Source organism: Octodon degus, unplaced genomic scaffold (assembly GCF_000260255.1).
Source record: "Octodon degus isolate 3935 unplaced genomic scaffold, OctDeg1.0 scaffold00022, whole genome shotgun sequence".
Taxonomy (NCBI): Eukaryota; Metazoa; Chordata; class Mammalia; order Rodentia; family Octodontidae; genus Octodon; species Octodon degus.
This window is the reverse complement of record NW_004524598.1, coordinates 8,426,031-8,448,298: the sequence shown is the minus strand read 5'-3', so window position 1 is coordinate 8,448,298 and position 22,268 is coordinate 8,426,031. Positions and strand designations below refer to the sequence as shown.

Below are 22,268 nucleotides of genomic sequence, written 5' to 3'. Positions count from 1 at the left end.
GACACCTCCTGGGGTATAGGAAGGAGCGAGAGCCAGAGGCCCTGCCCTCTGCCATACCCTTGAGCAGCTGGCCCTCACCTGCTCAGGTGAGGCCCAGGGCCCTTCTGGCAGCTGCCTAAGGCTAGGCTTGCGCCCACCTTCCTGCTTTCACTGCAGCCGCTGACCCTGGGAGGGCGCCAACACCAAGCCTGCCCCATGTTCCCCACCCCTCAGCTCCCCTCCCCCAAGGTTCTGGTTCCATCTTTTCCTCTGTTCACAAACTACCTCTGGACAGTTGTGTTGGTTTTTTGTTCAATGTTTCACTCTTAGACATTTGTCATTGCTGTTGCCATCAGCGCCAGATGTTCATCATCATTGCCTCCTGTTCTGCCCTATTCCCTCCCCAAGTTGGGGTGGGGGTGCCCAGGCTAGGTGCAGAGCACCTCGTCCCAGGGAAGGTGGGGCGCTGCCCCTTGGATGCTGCCGCACAGTGAGGAGGGGCCATGTCGACTATGGAAGGGTGTAGGGGCCACTAGCTCCCCCTGTTCTGTTGGGGAGGATGGCCATTATTTGTCCCAGCCTGGGGCTCCCCCTCTGGTTTCCTATTTGTAGTTACTTGAATAAAAAAAATATCCTTTTCTGGAAAAAAAAAAAAAAAAGAAATGTAACTTTTGTATCTGATGTGGCCAGTCAAGTACCGTCAGGATTTATCCCATAGCCCTGTACCTCACTTTGTAGATCCTTCGTCAGTGTCAGCCATGAGGATGAATCACGGCCATTGCTTGACCAATTTGCTCTGTGAAAGACTGAGAAAATGTTTTTTCTCTCCATGTGTCTCTCCCCGTACACTATAATTGATCACATTCCTTTGTGACTCCATGACCTTCTTGATCAGAAAATTTGGAGTGCAACTGAATTACATGTTGTTATAGAACAGGTTCTCCTATGTCCCGAGTCTTCACTGACCTTGAAAGGCTAGGGCCAAAATGTTGGCTGACCTTGCAGCCCTTTCTTTTCTCCAACTTTGAATTGCTAACTTAGGTTGTTAACCCTCCAGAAGAGAAGCTTATTATTAACCTGCAATATATGCAGTTTGGTTTACCCTATCTGTCTAAATATCAAACATCTTTGGCATATCATGGAACAGGTATTTTCCATCAAACATTGGTATGTTGAACTTTAAGAACTTACAGAATATGTAGGAAAAATAATTTTATAAAGGTAGAAATAAGCATTTACATATTTTTACAAAGAAATTTAGAAATCTAACCATATATAGAATTGTAACAGGACAGACCTGTGACTTCTTATTCTTGTGACTTTTTGTTTTCATTTATCACCCTTTAAAAAAAAAAAAAAACCCTTTACTTGAGAGACATTATGGCAATAAATGGTATGTCATGACAAGAAGTACATACTTAGAAGACCAGAATGGCAGGCACTCCAAGTGTGACCCCTGTATTACACATTGTGGTGGGCCTGGGCTTGGAGGGGTGGGCGCAGGGGGGCCTGGGGTTGGTTGGATATGGAGCAGGTCCAAGGTGCAGCACAAGTTCTCACTCAGAGGGCAGGCTGTGCTCGGTCTGCCCTGGGGGGGGGGGGGGGGGGGGGGTGAGGGGGAAGTCCGGAGAACATGGGGAAAAGCCTCTCATGTGGTGGGCCTGGGCTTGGACCGGCAGGCGGGTGCAGGACAGAGCAGAAGTTCTCTCCCCGCTAGTTGTTTTTAAGAGATCTTTTCTTACCTTTTCACTAGCTGCACCAGTGCCTTCAAGATCTGAAACTATCTTCACTTTCATTCAAATGGTTTTGCCGGCTTGTGATTGAGATTTTAAGTTCCTCTACATCTCTTTGACTCTGCTTCATGAGATCTATTTCTCTCCTGTATTGCTCATTCAAGGAATCCATCATTTTTTAAATCTCCTGTATTTTTTTTTTTATCAATGTCTTCTCTAGAAGCAGTTATTAATTCTTTTACTGTAGAGTTTTTTTCAGATTGGGTTTCCTCCCTGTTTCTGTATTTGATTCTTTAGTTTAGATGCTATGAATTCAGAGATTTCTTTTTTCATTTCAGACATTAATTCTGCTTTGAGTTCCTGTAAACCTTTCTGGTGTTGCTTATTTACTTCTGACACTATTAATTCATATATTTCAGCTGAGGTAGAGTCCACTGCACTTGTTCTGGGTGGGCATTATGTTTCCTCCGTATGTTTCTGCATTTGATTCTTTAGTTCAGATGCCATGAATTCAGTTTTCTTTTTTTGTTGTTCCAGAAATTAATTGTGCTCCGAGTTCCTCTATATCTTTCTGCTGTTGTTTATTTACTTCTGACTCTATTGATTCATATATTTCAGCTGAGTTAGTGTGCTCTACACTTGTTATGGATTGGCTCGAGGCCTGAGATTACATTTTGCTCCTTGTCTTTATCATTTCATATAGCACTGACCTCTGACCTTTGGTGTAGAGCTTTGGTGCAGTTATATCCTTATCACCTAATGAAATTCAGGTACTGATATACTAAATTTTAGTTGATGCAGTTGTACCTGGCTTGGGTCTATCTACTGTGCTCAGCTCCTTATTGTTGTTGCCCTTGGAGGTGGGCCTGCTGTACCCCTCTGGTAAGATGTTGTTCCTGGATTAGCTGTGTGGTTTTGGCCCTAGTCTCACTGCAGGGACTTTAGCTGCAGGGTTTCACCCCATGCCTGTATGCCAGGCCGGGGCTGGGTCTGCAGGGGTTTGGGGGGGGGCGGGCAAGAGAGTGCAGCAGCTCTCCCACACACTCACCAGGGCTGTGCTTTGGCCGGTCTGCAGGACTCCCAAGAGTGCGCAGTGAATGTTCTCATTCACAGGATGGGCTGTGCTGACTCTGGAAGGGCGGGGGAGGTCTGGAGAACGTAGGGAAAAGCCTCTCTCATGCAGTGGACCTGGGCTTGGACCGGCAGGCATAGGACAGAGAAAAAGCTCTCCCACACACTCGCAGGGCCTGGGGTTGGTTGGATATGGCCAAAGGCACAGCGGAAGTTCTCACTCACAGGGCAGGCTGTGCTGGGTCTGGATAGGCGGGGGGAGATCCAGAGACTTCAGGGAAAGGCCTCTCTCATTAAGTGGGCCTGGGCTTGGAGTGGCGGGAGCAGGGGGGCCTAGGGTTAGTGGGATATGGAGCTGGCCCTATGGTAGACTTTTGTATTAATGTTGTAATTCAGATTTTTGTTTTTGATATTGGTTTAGGTTTTACAATAGCTGATGTGAAAATGTCAGTGTCTATTCTAAGTGTGTGTAACATATTTGATATTTTATTCTTATTTCTGCTAAATGCACACTGTACAATAAAATAAGCTCCTGACAACCGAGAAAGACAAGAGGTAAGGAGAATTGTTTGCCACACAATAAAGGAAAACTAAAGACATATGCTGTCAGTGTAACTGAGATATATGTAGGGAACATACTGTTATAGTGCGTGAAGACTGCCATGGGTGTGGAAGTTTAAGCAAAGAATATGTTTGTTGCAGAGTTCTATCAGTATTTTCTTTGGAGTTCACATAGGAATGTTATGTTTTTAGACTTTGCACACAAAAAAGTTGATGTTGAAAATATTGATGCTTTTTAAAAATAAATATTAAAAATTCAGTATTTACTCATGAATAAAACTCATAAAATTAAAAATTCATCACTGTATGTTCAAGACCAGTCTAGGCTACACAGTAAATTTGAGGCTAATATGAACTACACAGCAAAAAAAAAAAAAAAAAAGTCTGACAGAATTGTATATTTATTTAACTGGTATATAAATACCAATGAGAATGCTATTAGGATGTGTTTGTTATATTTAACACATTGCTGAACACAAATGCAAGAGTATTTTGTTGTGACCCCATTTGAAAGTTCAAAAATACAAGTAAAACAAATCTATGGTAATAGAAGTCAGCAATGAGTGTTTAGGGAGAAGTCATAAACAATAAAGGGAAGGGCACTCTCTGTTCTAATTCTTGACCACTACGGTATTATGTAAGTGTTCATTTTGTGAAAATTCAGAGCTATTTCTTTCATGTACTTTTCTATATGAATGTCATACTTCAGTTTAAGAAGTTCAGTATTTTTAGATCGATCCCTTCATCCCTATGAGGCAAGGAATTTTTTTAAAAGCAATTTTAATATTCACATGCTTTATTGTTCTCCACGCTTCATCATGTGCATATTGTCTGGATGCAATGCAGAGTTTATTAAGGTTAAGGCCATCAAATCAACCTCACTTTTATAACATCTCTGAGTTTTTCCTCCAAAATTTTCATGGTCTATTTTTTGAACTTTTGCTTTTTTAAGACAGGACCTTGCCATGTAGTCCAGACTGGCCTTGAACTATGCAGCACAGGCTGGCCTCGAACTCGTAGTAATCCTCCTGCCTCCACCTCCCAAGAGCTGGGATTATATGATCAATGTGTGTATTTTTGATGGTTAATCATTTCAAGTTATTAACCCTTCACATCTGATACTTTAAATTAATATAAAATTTTAAGTCTAGTACACTTTAAATTAATATAAAATTTTAAGTCTAGTACTTTTTTTTGCAGTACCAGGGATTGAACTTGGGACCCTGAGCTTGCCAGGCAGGCGCTTATGCCATTAAGCTGTCTCTCCAGCCCTGACACTAGTACTCTTAAAGTATTACATTGTTTTCTTATGCCTTTGGGCCTGAGAAAATGCAGGTTAATCTGATTATTTCTACATTTACTCTGTATATGAAAGATTTTCACATCTTTCTTGTTTTACGTTTGTGTTCAGATATGAGTACATCTTTGTCTCTTATTTTGAACTGTGTCTTTTTATCTCTAAACTTTTGTCTCTCTTACTGTCTCAAAGTTGGTACATCCATGTCTGTCACCCATCTCCATTAACTTTCCTATTTCCCTACTTTTTTGCAGGAATTGTCCTAGGGGCCTCATACATGCCAGGCAAGTATTCTACCACTGGCCTATATTCTCTGATCCCTGTGTCCATTCTTTTTTATTTCATTTGATTACATTCTTTATGTTTCATTAGTTCTTCTATCACATTGATAAATGTTTGGTTTTGATTTTTTTTTTTTTTTTTTTTTGCAGAACTGGGGATCGAACTCAGGCCCTTGCACTTGCCAGGGAAGTGCTTACTTCACTAAGCCATCTCCTCGGCCCCAAGCCATCTCCTTGGCCCCTTGATATTTTAACATAGGATCTCACTATGAAGTTGAGGCAGCAATCCTCCTACCTCTGCTTCTGAGCACTGAGATTACACGCATATATCACTGTGCCCTCCCAATGGCCAGTGCTACAGCCTGTGCTCAATATTCCAAGAGAGGAAAAGGGATCAGCCCAATGGTGAAAGGCCTCAGCATTACACATCCAGTTAACTGTTCTACTTCATTATCTACCAAGCAATCCTTTGTATCACGGCTCCCTCTCTGGACACTGGGAAAAAAAGGCAATGAGAAAAGACACATTTAAAGTCTATTGTAAACTATGAGTCCTATAAGACCAGAGGGGAAGAGTACAGAAGTAACTCTGGAAGAGTACAGAAGTAATGTCAAGCTAGTCAATTTTTTTTCTATATTTAGGACAGGGTCTACAGGGTCTCACTACATAGGTCGGACTTGTAGTGATTCTCCTATTTTCAGCCTCCCAAGTGCTGGGATTACAGATGGGCACCACCATGCCCAGTTTCAATCACCATCTCAGTGCGCCCCATGGATGGGCCCAGCCCAGGATGTGGGGGATTGAACCCTGGCTGCTGCGCTCTGTCTAAGCAGGCGCTTTAGTCTGCTGAGCTATCAGGCTAGTCAAGCTAGTCAATTTTTGTATTTACTTCCCAAAATTTTCACCCCTTTTGTTCTATTCTAACTTTATTTGCAGATATCTGCAGCAGAGATATGGTTTTGATAGTACCAATGCATGCTACAAGAAAGCAAACAATGGCAAAAGATTTTCTCTAATGAACCTATTCATGGCCACTTAGCCAGCTACATTCCATTTCCCTATAAATATTTCCATGAAATACTTCAAAGTATCTTACATGTCCTCAGGGGTTTTATTTCCTTTAATTATTAACTAAACATATTAAAAGTTGGGGCCGGAGAGATGGCTCAGTAGAATAAGTGCTTGCCGGGCAAGTGCAAGGATCTGAGTTCAATCCTCGGTTCCGCAAAAAAAAAAAAAAAAAAAAAAAAAAAAAAAAACACCAAAAAACCCATATTAAAAGAAACATTCTAATCAAACATAATAGAACTCAAATGGTTTTATTATACATTACCATTATCGAAAGCAAACTATACAAAAGTTTTATACAGATTAAAAAAAATCCTTGACACATAGTATTTTACATCATAATTATACATATTTACAAGTATACTATTTAATTTTACAACTTACCAAAATGAGACAATTATAAAAACATAAAAATGAATGAAAATGAACTAAACACTTGTTTAAAATGCTACAAAACTTTTTAAAAAATCTAGAGAAAATTATTTATTTGAAATATCAAAACTAAGGTTTCAATACTATGCCACACTGTTGCTTTCATTTGGTAATAAGTTCTAATGTTCAAAAATAAATATTTTGACCAGTAATAGGTAAGCAAGTCAGACTGATGACTGGAATAAACAAATATACTGATCTGAGATTAACAAGTAATGACAAATGTAGGTTGGCTATCACTTAATAATCAAAGCTCAATAAAACCTCCCTCTAGTTCCCCATTTAAAACATGAGGAATTTGAAGCTTCTCTGTAGTATGATATATCAATTAAAACTCCAAGGAATTCAGCCACTTATCTGTAATGTAAGAAAATGCTAAAGTTATGATTTTATTTTTGTGGTATGACCATTTTTATTAAGTGATAAATTTAATTTTTTTTTTAGACAGAGTCTCACCATGTCCTTTAGACTGGCTTTGAACTCACTAAGTAGCCCAGAATGGCCTCGAAATCATGGTGATCTTTCTGCTTCAGCCTCCCAAGCGCTGGGATTACAGCTGTGAATTACCAAGTCCACCTGTGTAAGTACTCCTTTTTACCTCTACTTACATAGTACTGGTGTTAAAAATACAACTTTTACAGAATCTGTTTGATAACCACTGTCATACTGCAATTTTGGTAAGAATTTAATGAAACCATAATACTTGGGGGAAAGTAAAATCAGTTAAGAGACAACTAGGAATGAAATAAATCTGTGTATGATCATACACTCTCCCCAAATATCAAATTAGTTGAGAGATTTTATATCTGCAAAACTTTTAATGATTTTACATGTACAATGGAATTTGAAATTTTAGCATCATTTCCAGAACCAAGTTAGTTCCGCTCTGAATTTATATTATCTTCACAAGAGAACAGAAATCATATTTTTAGGTAATGTTAAAGTAACAAATTGAGGTTAGTTTTTTAAAGGTAGCAGAAACCTTAATGGAGACACAATCTGTAAACTAAGGAAGCCACTTATGCCTAATGCTGTATTCTTTTAAAGTTCTTTAGGCTTAGACTAAGCTTCTTTCCAAAATTCTCCATTATTTGGTGGAGACACTGTGATACAAATTCACAGTAAACCAGCAAATATCTTTTGAAGATCTCACTAGCAAACCAGTTGCTTTAGTATTAGATAGTAACTTACATGGAGGTAGAAATAAAGATTGATCTGTGTCCAAATAGCTTCTATTTGGATTTAATTTGAACTTAATTTAAAACTAGATGTTTTGCATTCAAATAATTTTTACTAAAAATCCAATGAAAAATACAGCGAATACAGTAAATGTTAATATTATTTTTTCTTCCCTGAAAATCCAAAAAAGCACTTCACTGAAGTCTGACATAAAAACGTGCCAATAAATTTAAATATTAGTTTTTAATATGCACGAATGGCTTAAAGAAACTGAGCAAGCATGTCTGTGAACAGTATCAATAACTTAATGCAGTAATGCTGTCATCTATTTAGATGTCAATGGACTTCATATTAGGAACATATATCTTGTATTCTAAAGCATAAGTATGCCTCATAAAAATGTGAGAAATATTAAATTATAATGACCACATAGACTTCACCAGTTATGAAATATAGTATTAGTCACAAATATTTTTCTTTATTCTTCTTTATCTAAAAGAAATTATTAGTCATATCAAATCGATATCCCTCACCTTAGACTCATCAGCAATCTGAAAGCTGAGGAGATGCCATGCTGGTCTGCAGCAGGCTTCAGGAGTATGGCCCTGTGCATGCCAGAACCTGGGCTGCCTGCAAGCGTCCCAACCTGTGACTGACGCGGGAACTCTACCGGTGCTGCTCCCTCACCCACTGCCCACATCTGCAGTGGTTAATGGGCCAGCTGCAAATGATGTATGATGTGTCAATCATTTTCTATACTAGTCTCCTGTAGTTTGACCATTAGCTACCTGCATTTCGACTTTTCAAAGAGCTTCTTTAGCTGCTGGAATCTTTCTGAAACCTGAAAAGTTAAAGTGATAATCATTGTAAATATTTCAGTTTTTAAAAATCTTTGATGCTTTCAAAAAAAAACATCTGCAGACAGCCAGTTATGCTCAACAATGAGATTAAATGATTAGAGAAATGAAATATCCTCATATTAAAGGTCGATTGCTTAAACTGTTTAATATTAAATTTTATTAAACAAGCAAGCATCACTACCAAATTGCCTGTGATCAAATAAGAGTCGATAAGACACTTTTTTCACAACCACCAACTTTAATAGTCTTACATTTATTCATCTTTTTAAAGAAATAGGCTAATAAGTATTTTAATATGTTAAAAAGTTAAATCTAAGGGGTTGGGGAAATGAGATGGCCCAGTAGAATAAGCACTTGCCTGGCAAGCGCAAGGGTCTGAGTTCAATCGCCGGTTCCGCAAAATAAATAAATAAATAAAACAAAAAATTAAATGTAATTATGGCAAGTAACCAACAGAGATATAAAAATTGGGCTTGTTACCTGATTTGGATTTTTATTTAATTTGACAGCTAAATGTGTGAACGTTTTCAGCGATGGCCTTCTTTTCTGACACTCTAGTAAAATTTCCCGGTCATCATTTCTAAGAAGGGAGAAATTATAGTCAGCCTTTATAAGTTGGAGGAGAAGGTTAATAGATTTCATTGCTTTAATACCCACCAAGAGGAATGACAGTCTTATTAAAACCTACAGGGGAAGAAGAGTCTATATATCAAGATTTGGAGAATGGTTATTGCTGAGAAGCAAGAGTATGTATGATTTTATTCTTTGAGATTATATTTACTAACTTTCCAGAATAAAAGTACTAAGTTATTTTTCTAGTAAGAAAATTAGTTGTTGCTTTTAATTCTACCTGTAACAGGTTCCTCCCAGCTTGAACCACTGGTGGTACATACATAAATATCCCATTGGGCAGTTTGCACTACTGGTGATACAAAGTGATCTAATCACCTCACTTTTTTTTTTAAAGTCTTTTTGGGACAGAGTTTGTTAAGTACTCCAGGCTGGCCTTCAACTCACTTTGTAGTGTAGGTGGGCCTTTTGCCTCAGCCTCCCGAGTCCTGGGATTACAGGTGTGTGCCACTGTATTTGGCCAAATCTTATCACTCTTATCAGTCTTTTTACTAATAAAATTAATAAAAGCCTACCCTCATATATATACCATCAGTAGTTCAAGCCACTCAGCAGTGAAACATATAAATTATAGTTCTGTTGTGAATGTGTTTTAATACATATGCTACTTAAAACATTAGAGCCCTTTTGGTAGTTGTAGTACATTCCTATAATCCCAGCACTCTGGGAAGATGAGGCAGGAGGAACCAAATTTTAAGGCCAGCCTGGGTAATTTAGCCACAACTTGTCTCAAAATGAAAAAATAAAATACAAACCTGAGGATGCAGTGCAGTACAAAGGCCCTGAGGTTAATTCCCGATACCACACACATAAAAACAAAAAAATTAAGGCCATGTTGTATGTGGTAGCACACACACACACACATACACACACACACACACACAATCCAAGTACTCTGGGAGGCCTAGGCAGTAGGATTATAAATTTGAGTGTAGCCTGACTACTTAGTGAACATAAATATATAAATAAAAAAGGTCCTAGGTTCAATACCCAGTATGAAAAAAAAAAAAAAAGAAAAACTAGCCTAAAGATGATCATAGATTCCAAACCAGAATTAAAAATAGAATACTGAACTACTAATTTCTAGATTTATCTCTTTCCATACAGTTCATTTATTTATTGAGACAAGGTCTCATTTTGTGGTGCAGGCATCCTTGAACTCATTCTCCTGCCTCGGCCTCCCAAATACTGGGATTACAGGCACGTACCACCATGCCTAGCCAATATAGTCTAACTGAATGGGTGTTTATTATAATCTCTTTGACTTTACTCTGCTACCAGCAAGCTACTTAACATGAGGGTCCGAGTATTGTGGTATTAAAAAAAAATCACTAGTTTTAAGAAAGCCAGTCTTATGATTGATACATTGTGTCAATTTGAGGAATTTAAAAGCTTAACTAGTGTAGGGACTGGGGTTTAGACCCTGGCACCACATGACATGCTGGTCCCACCATGGGGCGCACTGAGCCAGTCTGGCTGTGGTGGCACATGCCTATAATCCCAGTGCCAGAGAGGCTGAAAATAAGAGGATCACTACAAGTCTGAGCTGCATAGTGAGACTCTGTACCAAAATACATTACAAATAAATAAATGCTTAACTAAATAACAGCGGTTTTATATCCTGGGGTATAAAGAACATGCCCTTATTACTCTAGGATATTGTCTATTGCGTCAATTTAAAAAGCTCAAAATTTTTAAGATTTCACCTAAAAAGAAAAAAGACCAATAAAATGCCTTTGGCTGTTCTGTATGCAAGATTCTGGTCAGAGCTCAAAGGACCAAAAGGCTGACAAAGGTCCTATTGGTAAATATCATACTCAAGAGGTTTCTGTTAAAAGGGACTGCACTGAGGGTTAGACTCCAGATGGTGTGTCATGGATTGGCAAAATTTTGTCTACGTTTTACTCATATCCAGAGACTTTGCTCAAGACTAAGATTGAGGGTGACAAAGTAATCTGGGAAAAATAATTTTCAAAGTCAAATATTGAGGCTGTAGCATGGCTATTATTGGGGGCTTTTAGTCAAATTTATATTACAAGTCAAGAGTAAAGAGCCCAGCAAAATGACTTAAAATGTAGCCCCCCCCCCCCAAATTCTAATAAAGCTACAAACTACAAAGACAGAGCTGAGGAAATCTCCATTGCTTTAAAAGGAAAAAAAAAAACGTCTGAGGGCATCACAAAAAGCAGCACAATCTCCACTCTTTGTAGCTTTAAAACTGCAAAAGTAAAAACTCTGCTTTAGGGGCTGGCCAAATAGCTCAGTGGATTAAAAAGCGCCTGCAAGCAGGCTCAGGGGCTGGGGTTTCAATCCCTGGGCCTGCTGTGCCGGCCACGCCCCTGGGGTGCACTGAGACAGCAATTGAGACTGGGCCTGGTGGCAGAAGCCTGTGATCCCAGCTCTTGGGAGGCTGTAAACAGACGGATCACTGTGAGTCTGATCTAGTTGTGAGACCCTGAATATCCTGTAGACCCTTCCCTAAAATACAAAAACAAAACAAGAAAAAAACAAAACAAAACTCTGCTTTAATAAAAAGGCACCGAGTACCAGGTTCCAAATTGGCAGTGGTTGGGGCTGGCAGGTTAGCTCAGTTGTTTAAAGTGCCTTCTTGAGCAAAATCAGTCAGGGGCAAGGGACTGTAATTCGATTCCCAGTACCGCAGGGCCCTTAAGGTAGCCTGAGCCAGCCAAAAATGAAAAAAGAATTCTCAAAATGGCAGTGGCGTAAAAATATTTGTCCCTCAAAATTAGATTCATAGTGCCCAGTGATCCAGGTACTTGACCCCTATAGCCATGGGGCGGGGAAATCCTATCTACTACTCCACCTGGCAGCAGACCCCGATATCATCCCTATGGCACTGGTTTTATGTACATACAAAATGGAAGAGTTAAAAAGTCTTCCACCTCGACTTCAAAAGGCCTGGGAGGCCACACAGTGTACCTTGAGAGGGCAGTAGATAAGACTGTGAGTAAAAAGCGTAGTAAAGTGCAATAAAACCCCCCCAGAGTTTAAAAAAGCCGAAAATGTAAATAATCTTAAAAACAAAAGCAAGCAAACAAAAAAAATCCACAAGCCCTGTAGAACTCAGTGTGGCACAAATTCCTTCACATGCTAGAAGTAAAATTATAGGACTCAATGTTTGCCCTGTTAGATTTTAGACTTGCTTTGTTTATCTTGTGCTATTAAATGTTAAAATTGTTAAACTCTGTTTTCATTTGTACAGGGGCTTAGAGCTAAAAGTTTGCTTTAAATCTCAGAGGGAACTTAGGACTTTACTTTTTTTTTTTTTTTTAAATTTTTTTTTTTTTTTTTTTGTATGTGTGTGTGTGTGTGTGGCCAGCTCAGCCCACCAGGGGGCGGGGCTGGCTGGCATGTGGTGCTGGGGGATTGAACCGCGGTCCCTGTGCTTTGCTAAGCTTGTTCTAAGTAGGTGCTTTAGACCACTGAGCCATCCCACCAGCCCCAGGACTTGACTTTTTAACAATGCTAAAACTGTTTGGGCTTTGGCAACTCCTGAAGATAAGGGATGTGCATGAATCTTTGGGGGACCAGGGGCAAAATGTTATGGTTCCAATGTAGTATGATGTTTTACAGATTTAATACTGATTCTTAAAGATTATTAAACCTGCTATATAATGTTAAGTTGTAAAATGTTAAAAATAAACATTTCTTTATATCTAAAAACAGCTTTTAAAAAATGTACTTGGTTGCTAATTTGATAAGTAGATCATTACTTTGCCCCTACTGTTCTAGGATGCTGTTCAGTGTGTCTACTTTAAAAGTTTATAAAGTTCAACTAAGTGATTCAGCAGAGAGCCAGAGTTCTTACTTTGTAAACATTCTCAGCTTGTAGAAGAGGGTGCCTTCCCTCTTGTGAAAGAGGAAAGAAGGTGGAGGTGGGGGGGGGTGTTTATTCTCCCTTCTTTAGCTTTTGCTAAGGGGCCTTCCAGTTAGCCCAGTTGTTTAAATGCCTTCTTATGCAAACACATAAGGGACTTGATACCTCAGTTCCATCCCCAGCTCCATAGGCCTTATCAGACCTGCCCTTAAGGCAGCCCGGGTCAGCCCCCCAAAAAACAAAACAAAACAAAAACCAAAAAAACTTCTCAATTTTAGCTTTTGCTGTGTTCTGTTGCCTAAACTGTTACCCTGTGCCATGCCACCCTGCCTTAGAGCCAGCTGATTACAAACTAAAACTAAAACCTCCACCAACTGTGAGCTAAATAAATCTTTCCTTCCTTAATTTTGGGTGTCATATATTTCATTTCAATAGAAAAAAAAGGAAAGAAAAAGTGACAGAGTCACCAGCTTTCTTCATCAAGTTTGGGAACCACCCATTTCTAGTACAATGTTTCCCAACTAAACTTACCATTATGTCTGGTGTGGGGTATTAATATCTGCAATTTTTAAAAAGTTCACATAAAAAGTACAACCTACTTAGGAAATAAACTTTTAATTTAGGGGGAAGTCAAATTACACATAATCCCACTTCTTGTTTCATTATACTATTCCCTCTTTCTCAAATGTACTTATAATCTTCCTTCCAAAGAATTTATTTTTTCCATCAAAAAAAAAAAAAAAAAAGATGAATTAATTTTAATACAAAGTAAAGATAGGGCTGGTGAGATGGCTCAGTGGTCTAAAGCACCTACTTAGAACAAGCTTAGCAAAGCACAGGGATCGCAGTTCAATCCCCCAGCACCACATGCCAGCCAGCCCCACCCCCTGGTGGGCTGAGCTGGCCACACACACACACACACACACACACACAAATAAATAAATAAATATCAAAGTAAAGATAAAAATACACTGGAAAGATCAACTTAAGAGACTTAACTCACATCCCTGGTTAAAACTATTTTCAAGCCTAGGTATGGTGGCATATACTTGTAGTCTCAGTTGTTTAGGAGGAATGACAGAGGATTGATTGCAAGTTTTTGGTTTTTGATACTGGGAAACAAACTCATAACCTCTCACTTGACAGGCAGGTACTGTGCCACTGAGCTACATCCCCAGTCAAGACTACAAGTTCAAAGACAGTCTGGGAAATTAAACAAACCCTGTCTACTCTGTCATATAAAAGGGTAAACAAGACATTTCTAGGTAAATGGCTACACCTTGAGAACATACTCTTAAAATAAAATAAATTGAATACACATGTTAAACTTTTGTAACTAATGGAACAGGGATTGAAGGTAGGGAAGAGAAAAATAAATCAAGACATTATCATGTATAGTTATAAATTCTGTATGATGTTATCATTATGTGTATCTAAAATGTACCAGTAAGATTAATTTAAAAATGACCCTGCCTCAAAAATAAGGGGTGAGGATGTAGTTAAATGGTAGAGTACTTGCCTATTATATATGATACTGGGTTCAATATCTTACACTATGTGCGCACACGCGCACACACACACACACACACATAACTCTAGAATGTTCTATAGTACAGCTATTACACTTAGGGTATGGACCTTCAACTAACTTTTTGGAAATAATGAATAGTTTAGAATAGAATAGATTCTAATGAAATGACAGATTACATTGCTGACCTCTCAAAATTTCCCAATGATTAAAATCCTTACCTTGTCCATAAAAGTGTAATTTCTCCCTTCTTCTTAATAACATTCTTTGCATAAAGACTTGTAGGAGAAGTGGTAAGAGGTGCTGGTGAATTCTTAATCTCCTGGCTTACTGTTGAGGAAGAATCTTTATTCACCGTCCCTTTCTTACTGGCTTTCTTTTGAAGAGCTTCATTATCTTCATTAGAATCTTGGATAAGTTTCTTTGTCTCTTCTGTATTGGTTAAGTCTGTCTCCTGTCTTTGTTTCTTCTGAGAATGATTTAGGTCAGAAAATTTTTTTCTTTTCTTTTGAACATTAGCTAAAGTCCCAGGCAACTCTGAACCATTAGAATTTGACACTGGTTCTGATTTTAAATCATCTTTCTTTACTTCATATGAATGAGGAGATTCTGTGGTCAAGTCTATACAGGTTTCTTCACCAACATATTCCAAAGGCCTGCCTGCCAGTTGCACCTTTTCCTTACAGTTGTCTTCATCCACACATATCACCTGACACCCCAAGCCTTCCACTGCTAACACAGGATGGTTACCTTCATTTTTACTTTTGCTTGAAGCATCTTGTGTTAAATCAATAAAAGCATCTATAGTTTCGGGCTTCAAAGAATGATTCAGTATTTGAGCACTTTGATCTAAGTTGTCTCCAGAACATCCCAACTGATCAATATTTAAAACTGTTACTTCTATTAATTCCCCCAAGTTTTTTGTCTCAGTTACTGGATCTTTTGTTAAGTCTATTAATGTGTTTGGAAGATGATCCTCGACAGAGTGTGGAACTTCTTCCACTGAAGGCAATTCTTCAATGTTTTCAGGCACTTTCGATTCCCATACTTGGTGCAACTTGAAACAATTACCAGGTACTTCATCATCATGACTGGCCTTTCCTGAAGCATCCTTAAGAAATTCATATATATCAGGAACCTGTGTTTGTATCACAGAGCTCTGTTCGTTAACTGATTTACTGGTATTGCTATTGTTGCAGGTTTCCAGCTCCTCCACAGACTTAAAACCTGCATGCTGACATGAAATATGTTCCTTCTTTGCTACATCATCAGTTTCCTTTTCATCTCCAGGCAAAGACGCCAATGACTCATCAGCTACCTTACCCTGTTTGAGAGCGGAGGAGGTGGACGGAGCTGCACGCCGTATTTTGACAATAAAATGATCATTGGACTTTTCCATTATGACAGCATGCATGGGTAGATTAGGGTGATACTGAAAACCAGGGGCAACAGACCTGCTTGTCCAAGATGAACAACTTGATTTACTGCTTGAATTATCAGACTCTAGAGCTAAATGAATATCTTGTTCAGATGCATCCTCTTCTTCAAGTAAAGCATCTTCACTGAAATGTGCACTAATAACTTCTTCAGGAGTTGAACTAGACAAAACTTCAGGTTTTAAGAAACTGAGATGACCATCTGACTTCAGGGGTGAAGGTACAGTTAAAGAGACTGCAAGATCTTCAATGAGTATGGAAGAAATGCAGGCCTTGCTCTTTTCTGAACTGCATATGTTTTCTTTATTTAGAGCAAGGTTAGTAGAAACCTCAAACATACAATTTTCATCTAAAACATCAGGATGAACTGGCAAAGAAAGTCCTGAAGGCAGAGATGGACCTTTTTCAGATGATAATAAAGACCAATTATCATCACTAATCATTTTAGGACCTGGAGAAATCACCTCTGTAACTAGCTCTTCTGTTGCACAAGCTGGTATAGATTCACATTTAAGACTCTCTAGAAGCTGTTTTTCTGGAGTCTTTAACTCCCACTCAGATTTATCAGTACAATTAACACTGCTGTCCAAAAGATCAGAACCTTGTAATAAACTTTTAAATATTTCACCCATCTGAGCATCACTCACTAAATTAAAAGTAAGGCTTGATGTCTGCTGTTCAGTAAGAATCTCAAAACCACGTTCTGACTTCAAAGAAGCATGCTGGGGCAATTGTGAATCCTCTACAGCGTTGCTTTCATTTTCAACTGGCTTAGAGCCTTTCAGACAGTTTAGTTCCAAAGAGTGTGCTTCAGATTGACAGTTTTTTATATTATCAAAGCAGGTGTTAAAACTTCTTTTAATGTCATGCTTTACAATGTTAATACCGGAGTTATTCTGATCTTGTTTTTCCTCAGTTTTTTTAGATCCTGGCAAAGACTTAAAATTTACAGAGTGTTCTGATTTTGGCAACTTTTCTCTTAGCATTTCTTTTTTGTTGTCATCGAGATTTCCCTTCTGTCTATTTGAATATTGTACTCTGTCTTTTTTTGCTTTTTCAAGCTTTTCTTCATCACTGTCACTTCCAAAGTTTAGAGAATAAAACTTCAGTAAGATTTTCTTAAGCTTTGCCAACAAATAATCAAGTTGTTCATCTACAAACTTCCATAATTTTTTTTTCATATCTGGCAGCTGCTGTTCAAATAAGCGATCAACTATGCCATTTTTCTTAACTTCCTTAAGTTTAGATTCAATAAAATCACAGAGATTCTTCTGTAAACTAGTTACTGACTTAGAGATCTTGGATAAGTCAAGGTGTTTAATTAGTGAAGTAAAACTCAAAATAGCAGACTCAATAATTCTGTGAAATTGTAGCAATGAAAACTTTACCTTGAATTTCATGTAATTTTTCTTTACATGCTTTTTAATCATTTGTAACATATGCATAATCTCTCCTATAGAACAAGGCACAGCAATGATTGAAACTATTTTCTCCAAGCTGGAAGTACTCATTGTTTCATCTTTTCTCTTTGTTTTTGAAGACCTCTGAGATCCACTTGGGTTTTTGTGCCACCTAGTGTTGGTCTGGTGGATTTTTACATATGTTTTCCTATGGTCTATGTTCATATGAGCAGCGCTTTTCCTACTTCCTGAGTTTGTTTTTGTGTTCTGTGCTGCAGCAGATTTAGGTTTGTCATTTTTCTCCAAATTTGTTTGTACACTGGAGTCTTCACTGTCAGTTAGAATTTCTCCTTCTTCTAGTTCATGTAAAGATGAATTCATATAGGAGTCTGCTTCTGTACATTTGTCAAATTTACAAACTGGCTTTTGATTTTCCTTGTTGAGATCAGACTGACTCTTGGAAGTTGAGTAAGTTGAATTTGGTGGAAGCACACCTGGAAAGAGAAAAGCAGTATTAATGCCATCGTTATTTTTTTTTCTTTCATAGTACCAAAGGTCTACAACCCCCCCCCCCCTTTTTTTTTCCTATTTCTGTATTATTTATTTTGAGCTTGGGTTTTACTGTTGTACAGGTAAAGCTTCAATTTGCAATTCTGCTTCAATCTCCCATAGTGCTGTGGTATAGGCATATGCTACTGTGCCCAGCTTCACCCATGGAGTCTTGGTCATTTGACATTTCCTTCTTATATCTACAAAAATTATATACTAAGGTAATTCATTTTTTTAAAAATGTACAAATCTACAATGAACTACAATTTAAGAATTTAATCTGTCCTACTGCTACTTTTTTTGTATAAAGAATTAAACCAGGTACATTGGCACATACTTATAATACCAGCTTACTTAGGAGGTTGAGGCAGAAGGATCATGAGTTCAAGGCCAATCTAGGCAACACAGTGAGACCCTATCTAAAAAAAAAAAAAGCTAAATATATCAGTTGATGAATAGTACTCAGTTGTAGAATCATTTTGCTAACATACATGAGACCCAGGGTTTGGTTTCCAACAACACAAAATAATATAGTAACAAATTAATGACTAAATTGGTGGGTGTACACCAGAGCAGGACAGCATGTACTCAGCATGTATAAAACCAGATTCTATCCAATGCCAGGGGGAAAATAAAAGGATTTATACACATTTAGACTGTTAAAGGCTCAATGTATAACTAGTACAATGACGCCTGAATGTTACTTTTTAAATTATGAAAAATACCTTTATTATACAATGCAACTGGAGGTGTGCTTTCCGTTCTGAGAACTTTTGCCACAGGTCTCACTGGACTATTTAGAGGACTGATGGCTTCTGGAATAGGCCTCAGCTGACTGAGGTCAATGCTCAAAACTGAGTTCTCATCATCATGATATACTGAATTTGTCTCTCCAGTGTCCATTCTGTGATTCATCAATTCAGTCTGCTGAAGTGAAGATGTTAAAATTTCTTTAGATATGCAGGGCTCCAAATGACAAGAGCTGCTCTCATTCAGAGGTGTATCTGTAAGAGAAGGCTTAAGTTTGGGATTATCTAGTTGTGAAGGATTTACTGGCAAAATGCTAGCTTCTTCAACCAAGGGTTGTAGAACACTTTCGCTGGTTTCAGCCACTTTAGTTGAGTGACCCTCTTTCCTTTCCATAGTCTCAGAAATATCACAAGAATTCAAATCATCATGTCCTTTGGTATCCAGTTCTAGGCCTAAGTTTTGAGAAAAGTCAGTTTTTAATACATTCATTACCACAGAATCTGCTACAGCTGCACCATCAATGGTTTTTCCCATTTCTGCTGTTGATGTAAACAAGGATTCTGTTTGTTCTGCTTCTACAGATGCGGAGGAAGTCTCTGGACCACAAATGGGCACTCCACAAGGTGTAGTATCCTCAACAGACTTAATAAGCAAACTAGTCTTTTCTGTTTTGCTTTCTGGACTACAGCTTCTGAGTTCAGATACTGCTGGAAGACCATCCTTTGGCTCTAGCAACTTTGATATGGTTTTCTCAGTGACATGTTCACTGACAGAGGGCACCCAAGTCACTGTTTCGGCCTGCACTGAGGACTCTGAACCACATATGTCATTAGCTTTAGAAGTTTCAGTTATTTTATAATGATTATCCTGACAAACGGGCTGCTTTTTAGCAGGAGAAAGAGTTAAGTTTAATTTTTCCATAAAACTTAACTTTAAGTCTTTATTTTTTGTTTCTTTTGTACCATTCTCAGCTTTCATTGCAAACTCTTTATTATCCATTCCTTCAGAAACTTCATTATTAGAGACTTCATCTTTATCATTTTTTGTCCCGTTCTGTTCCTTTAAATCAGTAGTTTTCTTAGTTTCTTTATTAGTCTTGTGCAAATGTTCTATAGGTGATTTTTTGTCGTTTTTCATATGCCGATTTTCTTCTTTATCTTCTCGCTCTCTTTTCCTCTTATCTTCATTTCTATGCCTCTCGGTTTTTAAAGGTGTATTTTCCCATTGGTGTGTACCATCAACGTCCTTCAATTCCACATGTTTATGAGCTCTACTGCTTGAAAAAGAAGATAAACATCTTCCAACTTGAAAATTATGACTGCTCAAGTTCCTGTTTCTTTTACAATCTTCCCTTCCTCTTCTCTCCTCTGGATGGTATTTACTGGAACTATGAGATTTTATTTCACTTGTAGAATGAAGAAGCGATGCTCGTTCAGATCTCCTCCAGTGATCTTGATCTTTTATTGCTGATTTAAGTTTTGGATCAACTTTTCTTTCTTCTCTGTCTTGTGATTTTAATTCTTTTCTAACTGTGTTCTGTAATCTTTCACTTTGTCTTTCTAGTTTTTTGTCATTTTGAGATTCTATTCGCACGTGTGACCTTTCTCTAGAGGTCTCTTTTTCCCAGGAAGAGCTACTACGTTCACTTTTATAGTCAAAATCTGTATTACTTTTGAACACTGAATATTTGCTTTCAGTCTTTGGCTCACCTTTACCATACTTCTCAGAATGCCCTTGTAGCCTTGGACTAGTCTCTGTGTTTCTTGGTTCCCCTTCACCAAAGTTATTACTTAAATCTTTTCGTATTCTATCAGTACCTCTGCCATACTGGCTATGTCTAGTGTCTTTTCTCCCTCTTCTATTATCTTCATTTGAGTTACCTTCACCCATCTGATAATGAGAACGTGACCAAATGCCATTTGTGCAGTGTTTCTCAACAGATGAAGGCAAATGTGAAGTATTCTTTTTTTCAGAATGTGATTTTCCTTCCTTTTCCAGGTTTGGCAGTGAAGTGTTATGATGTACATCTTTGGAAACATCACTTTTCACTCTGTGGTCAGTCTTTGAACAATCGTCCAAATGGGGAGACCTGGATCTAAGATCTTTTGTTCTAATTGCATCTGATGTCCTTGAAGTTTTATGATTATTTCGAAAATGAGAAAACTCAGACAATCTATTGAGAAATAAAAATTGACAAAAAAAGCAACATTAATAGATAATAATCCTTTAAATTTTATTCACATGTAGACCTCTCAATTTTAAGTGTCACATTTATATTCTGTATAAAAGAGTAACTGAGAGTAGGCATAGTTCCTTGTAACTACCATATACAAGGCCCTGAGTTCAATCTTCAAAACCCTGGAAAATAAATGTATTAATGAATGAATAAACAATAAATAATTATCAGTTTCTAGTTAAACAAGCCACTTAATGTAACCTTTATTTTTTGAGACAGTCTTGCCATGTAATTAAGGCTGGCCTTGAGCTTGTGTGATCTTCCTGCCTCTGAGTGCTAAGATCACAGGCATGCACCATCATAGCCAGCTATTTCTTACCTGCTTTGTTTTAAGGCAATCTATTCCTGAATTGAACAATCTGTTTTTAGACTTCCCTTACCACAGATGCACAACTCCCAACCAAAAAGTTCACTTCTTTTAGCAAGTGCCTTGTTTTCTTTCCCTCACTAACATCATCTTCACTAAATAAAAGGAAAAGTAAAATTTCAAATAACAGACATAGAGTATACTTTATAGAATTCAATAGCCTAGTCTTCACATATAATCCTGTAATAAGGCACAGAATCAACAGCCATCTTTTTTGTTTAGTTATTTTGTCCTATGAAACAGGGTGTTGTTATGTAGTATGGGCTGGCCTTGAACTCTCAATCCTCCTGCTTTTGCTTCCTCAGTCTTTGAACTGCTGGCACATGCTACCATACTCAATTTTTGGCAGCCACCTTAAAGTTGTACATACTATGCAAAAGTGAAGAATATAGAATTTTGATTGACTCTTGAGGAGAATAATGTATATTTACTATTTAAAAGAAGCCCAAGTTTTAAGATTCTGGAAAATTGGTACTTTGCCTAGCAATAAAATACACGTATTTCATTTTAGCTTTTTGTTTTCTTTTTTTGGTACCAGGAATCAAACTAAAGATCATGTGCTTGCCAGGCAGGTGCTGTACCATATCCCTGGCTCCCATTTTAGCTTTCTGTAGTAAGTTTATCTCACACTTCCATGTCAACCATTACTTATCTTCTTTTTTTTTTTTCTTTGAGGTACCGGGTATTGAGCTCAGTGCCTGTGCTTGCCAGGCAGGCGCTTATTCTGTTGAATTTTCTCCCTGGCCCTTCAACTATTATTTTTCAATAATCTATTCCTAATCAACATTAAATGTGGGGACACACCCAAATTAAAAAATTAGAAATAAGAGGAGGTGGTTATAAAGCCAAAGAAGACTTATGAAACACATAACCAAAAGCAACATGCAGCAGACTTTATATGGACTCATGAATAGAACTGTTCCTCCTATACCAACACATTTAAATTTTATTTATTTATTTATGTGTGTGTGTGTGTGTGTGTGTGTGGCCAGCTCAGCCCACCAGGGGGCGGGGCTGGCTGGCATGTGGTGCTGGGGGATTGAACTGCGATCCCTGTGCTTTGCTAAGCTTGT

The 22,268-nt window shown here is 38.0% G+C and overlaps 1 protein-coding gene across 6 annotated transcripts in view; it reads right to left on the bottom strand.

Moving 5' to 3' along the window:
* Positions 1-6,429: 6,429 nt before the first annotated feature.
* The window catches only part of Casp8ap2 (caspase 8 associated protein 2), a 35,567-nt gene continuing 19,728 nt past the window's right edge, over positions 6,430-22,268 (bottom strand). For 4 of the 6 annotated variants that reach the window (XM_004628202.2, XM_023711976.1, XM_023711977.1 and 1 more), the window contains exons 7-10: positions 18,568-20,765; positions 14,679-17,787; positions 8,942-9,041; positions 6,911-8,442 (exon numbers count right to left, since the gene is read on the bottom strand). In XM_004628202.2, coding sequence (XP_004628259.1) covers positions 8,386-8,442; positions 8,942-9,041; positions 14,679-17,787; positions 18,568-20,765 — 5,464 coding nt within the window. In that variant the 3' untranslated portion in view covers positions 6,911-8,385. Of the gene's footprint in view, positions 6,780-6,910; positions 8,443-8,941; positions 9,042-14,678; positions 17,788-18,567; positions 20,766-22,268 lie in introns of those variants that run through there. The other 2 variants (XR_002820469.1, XM_023711975.1) reach the window with 2 other exon arrangements.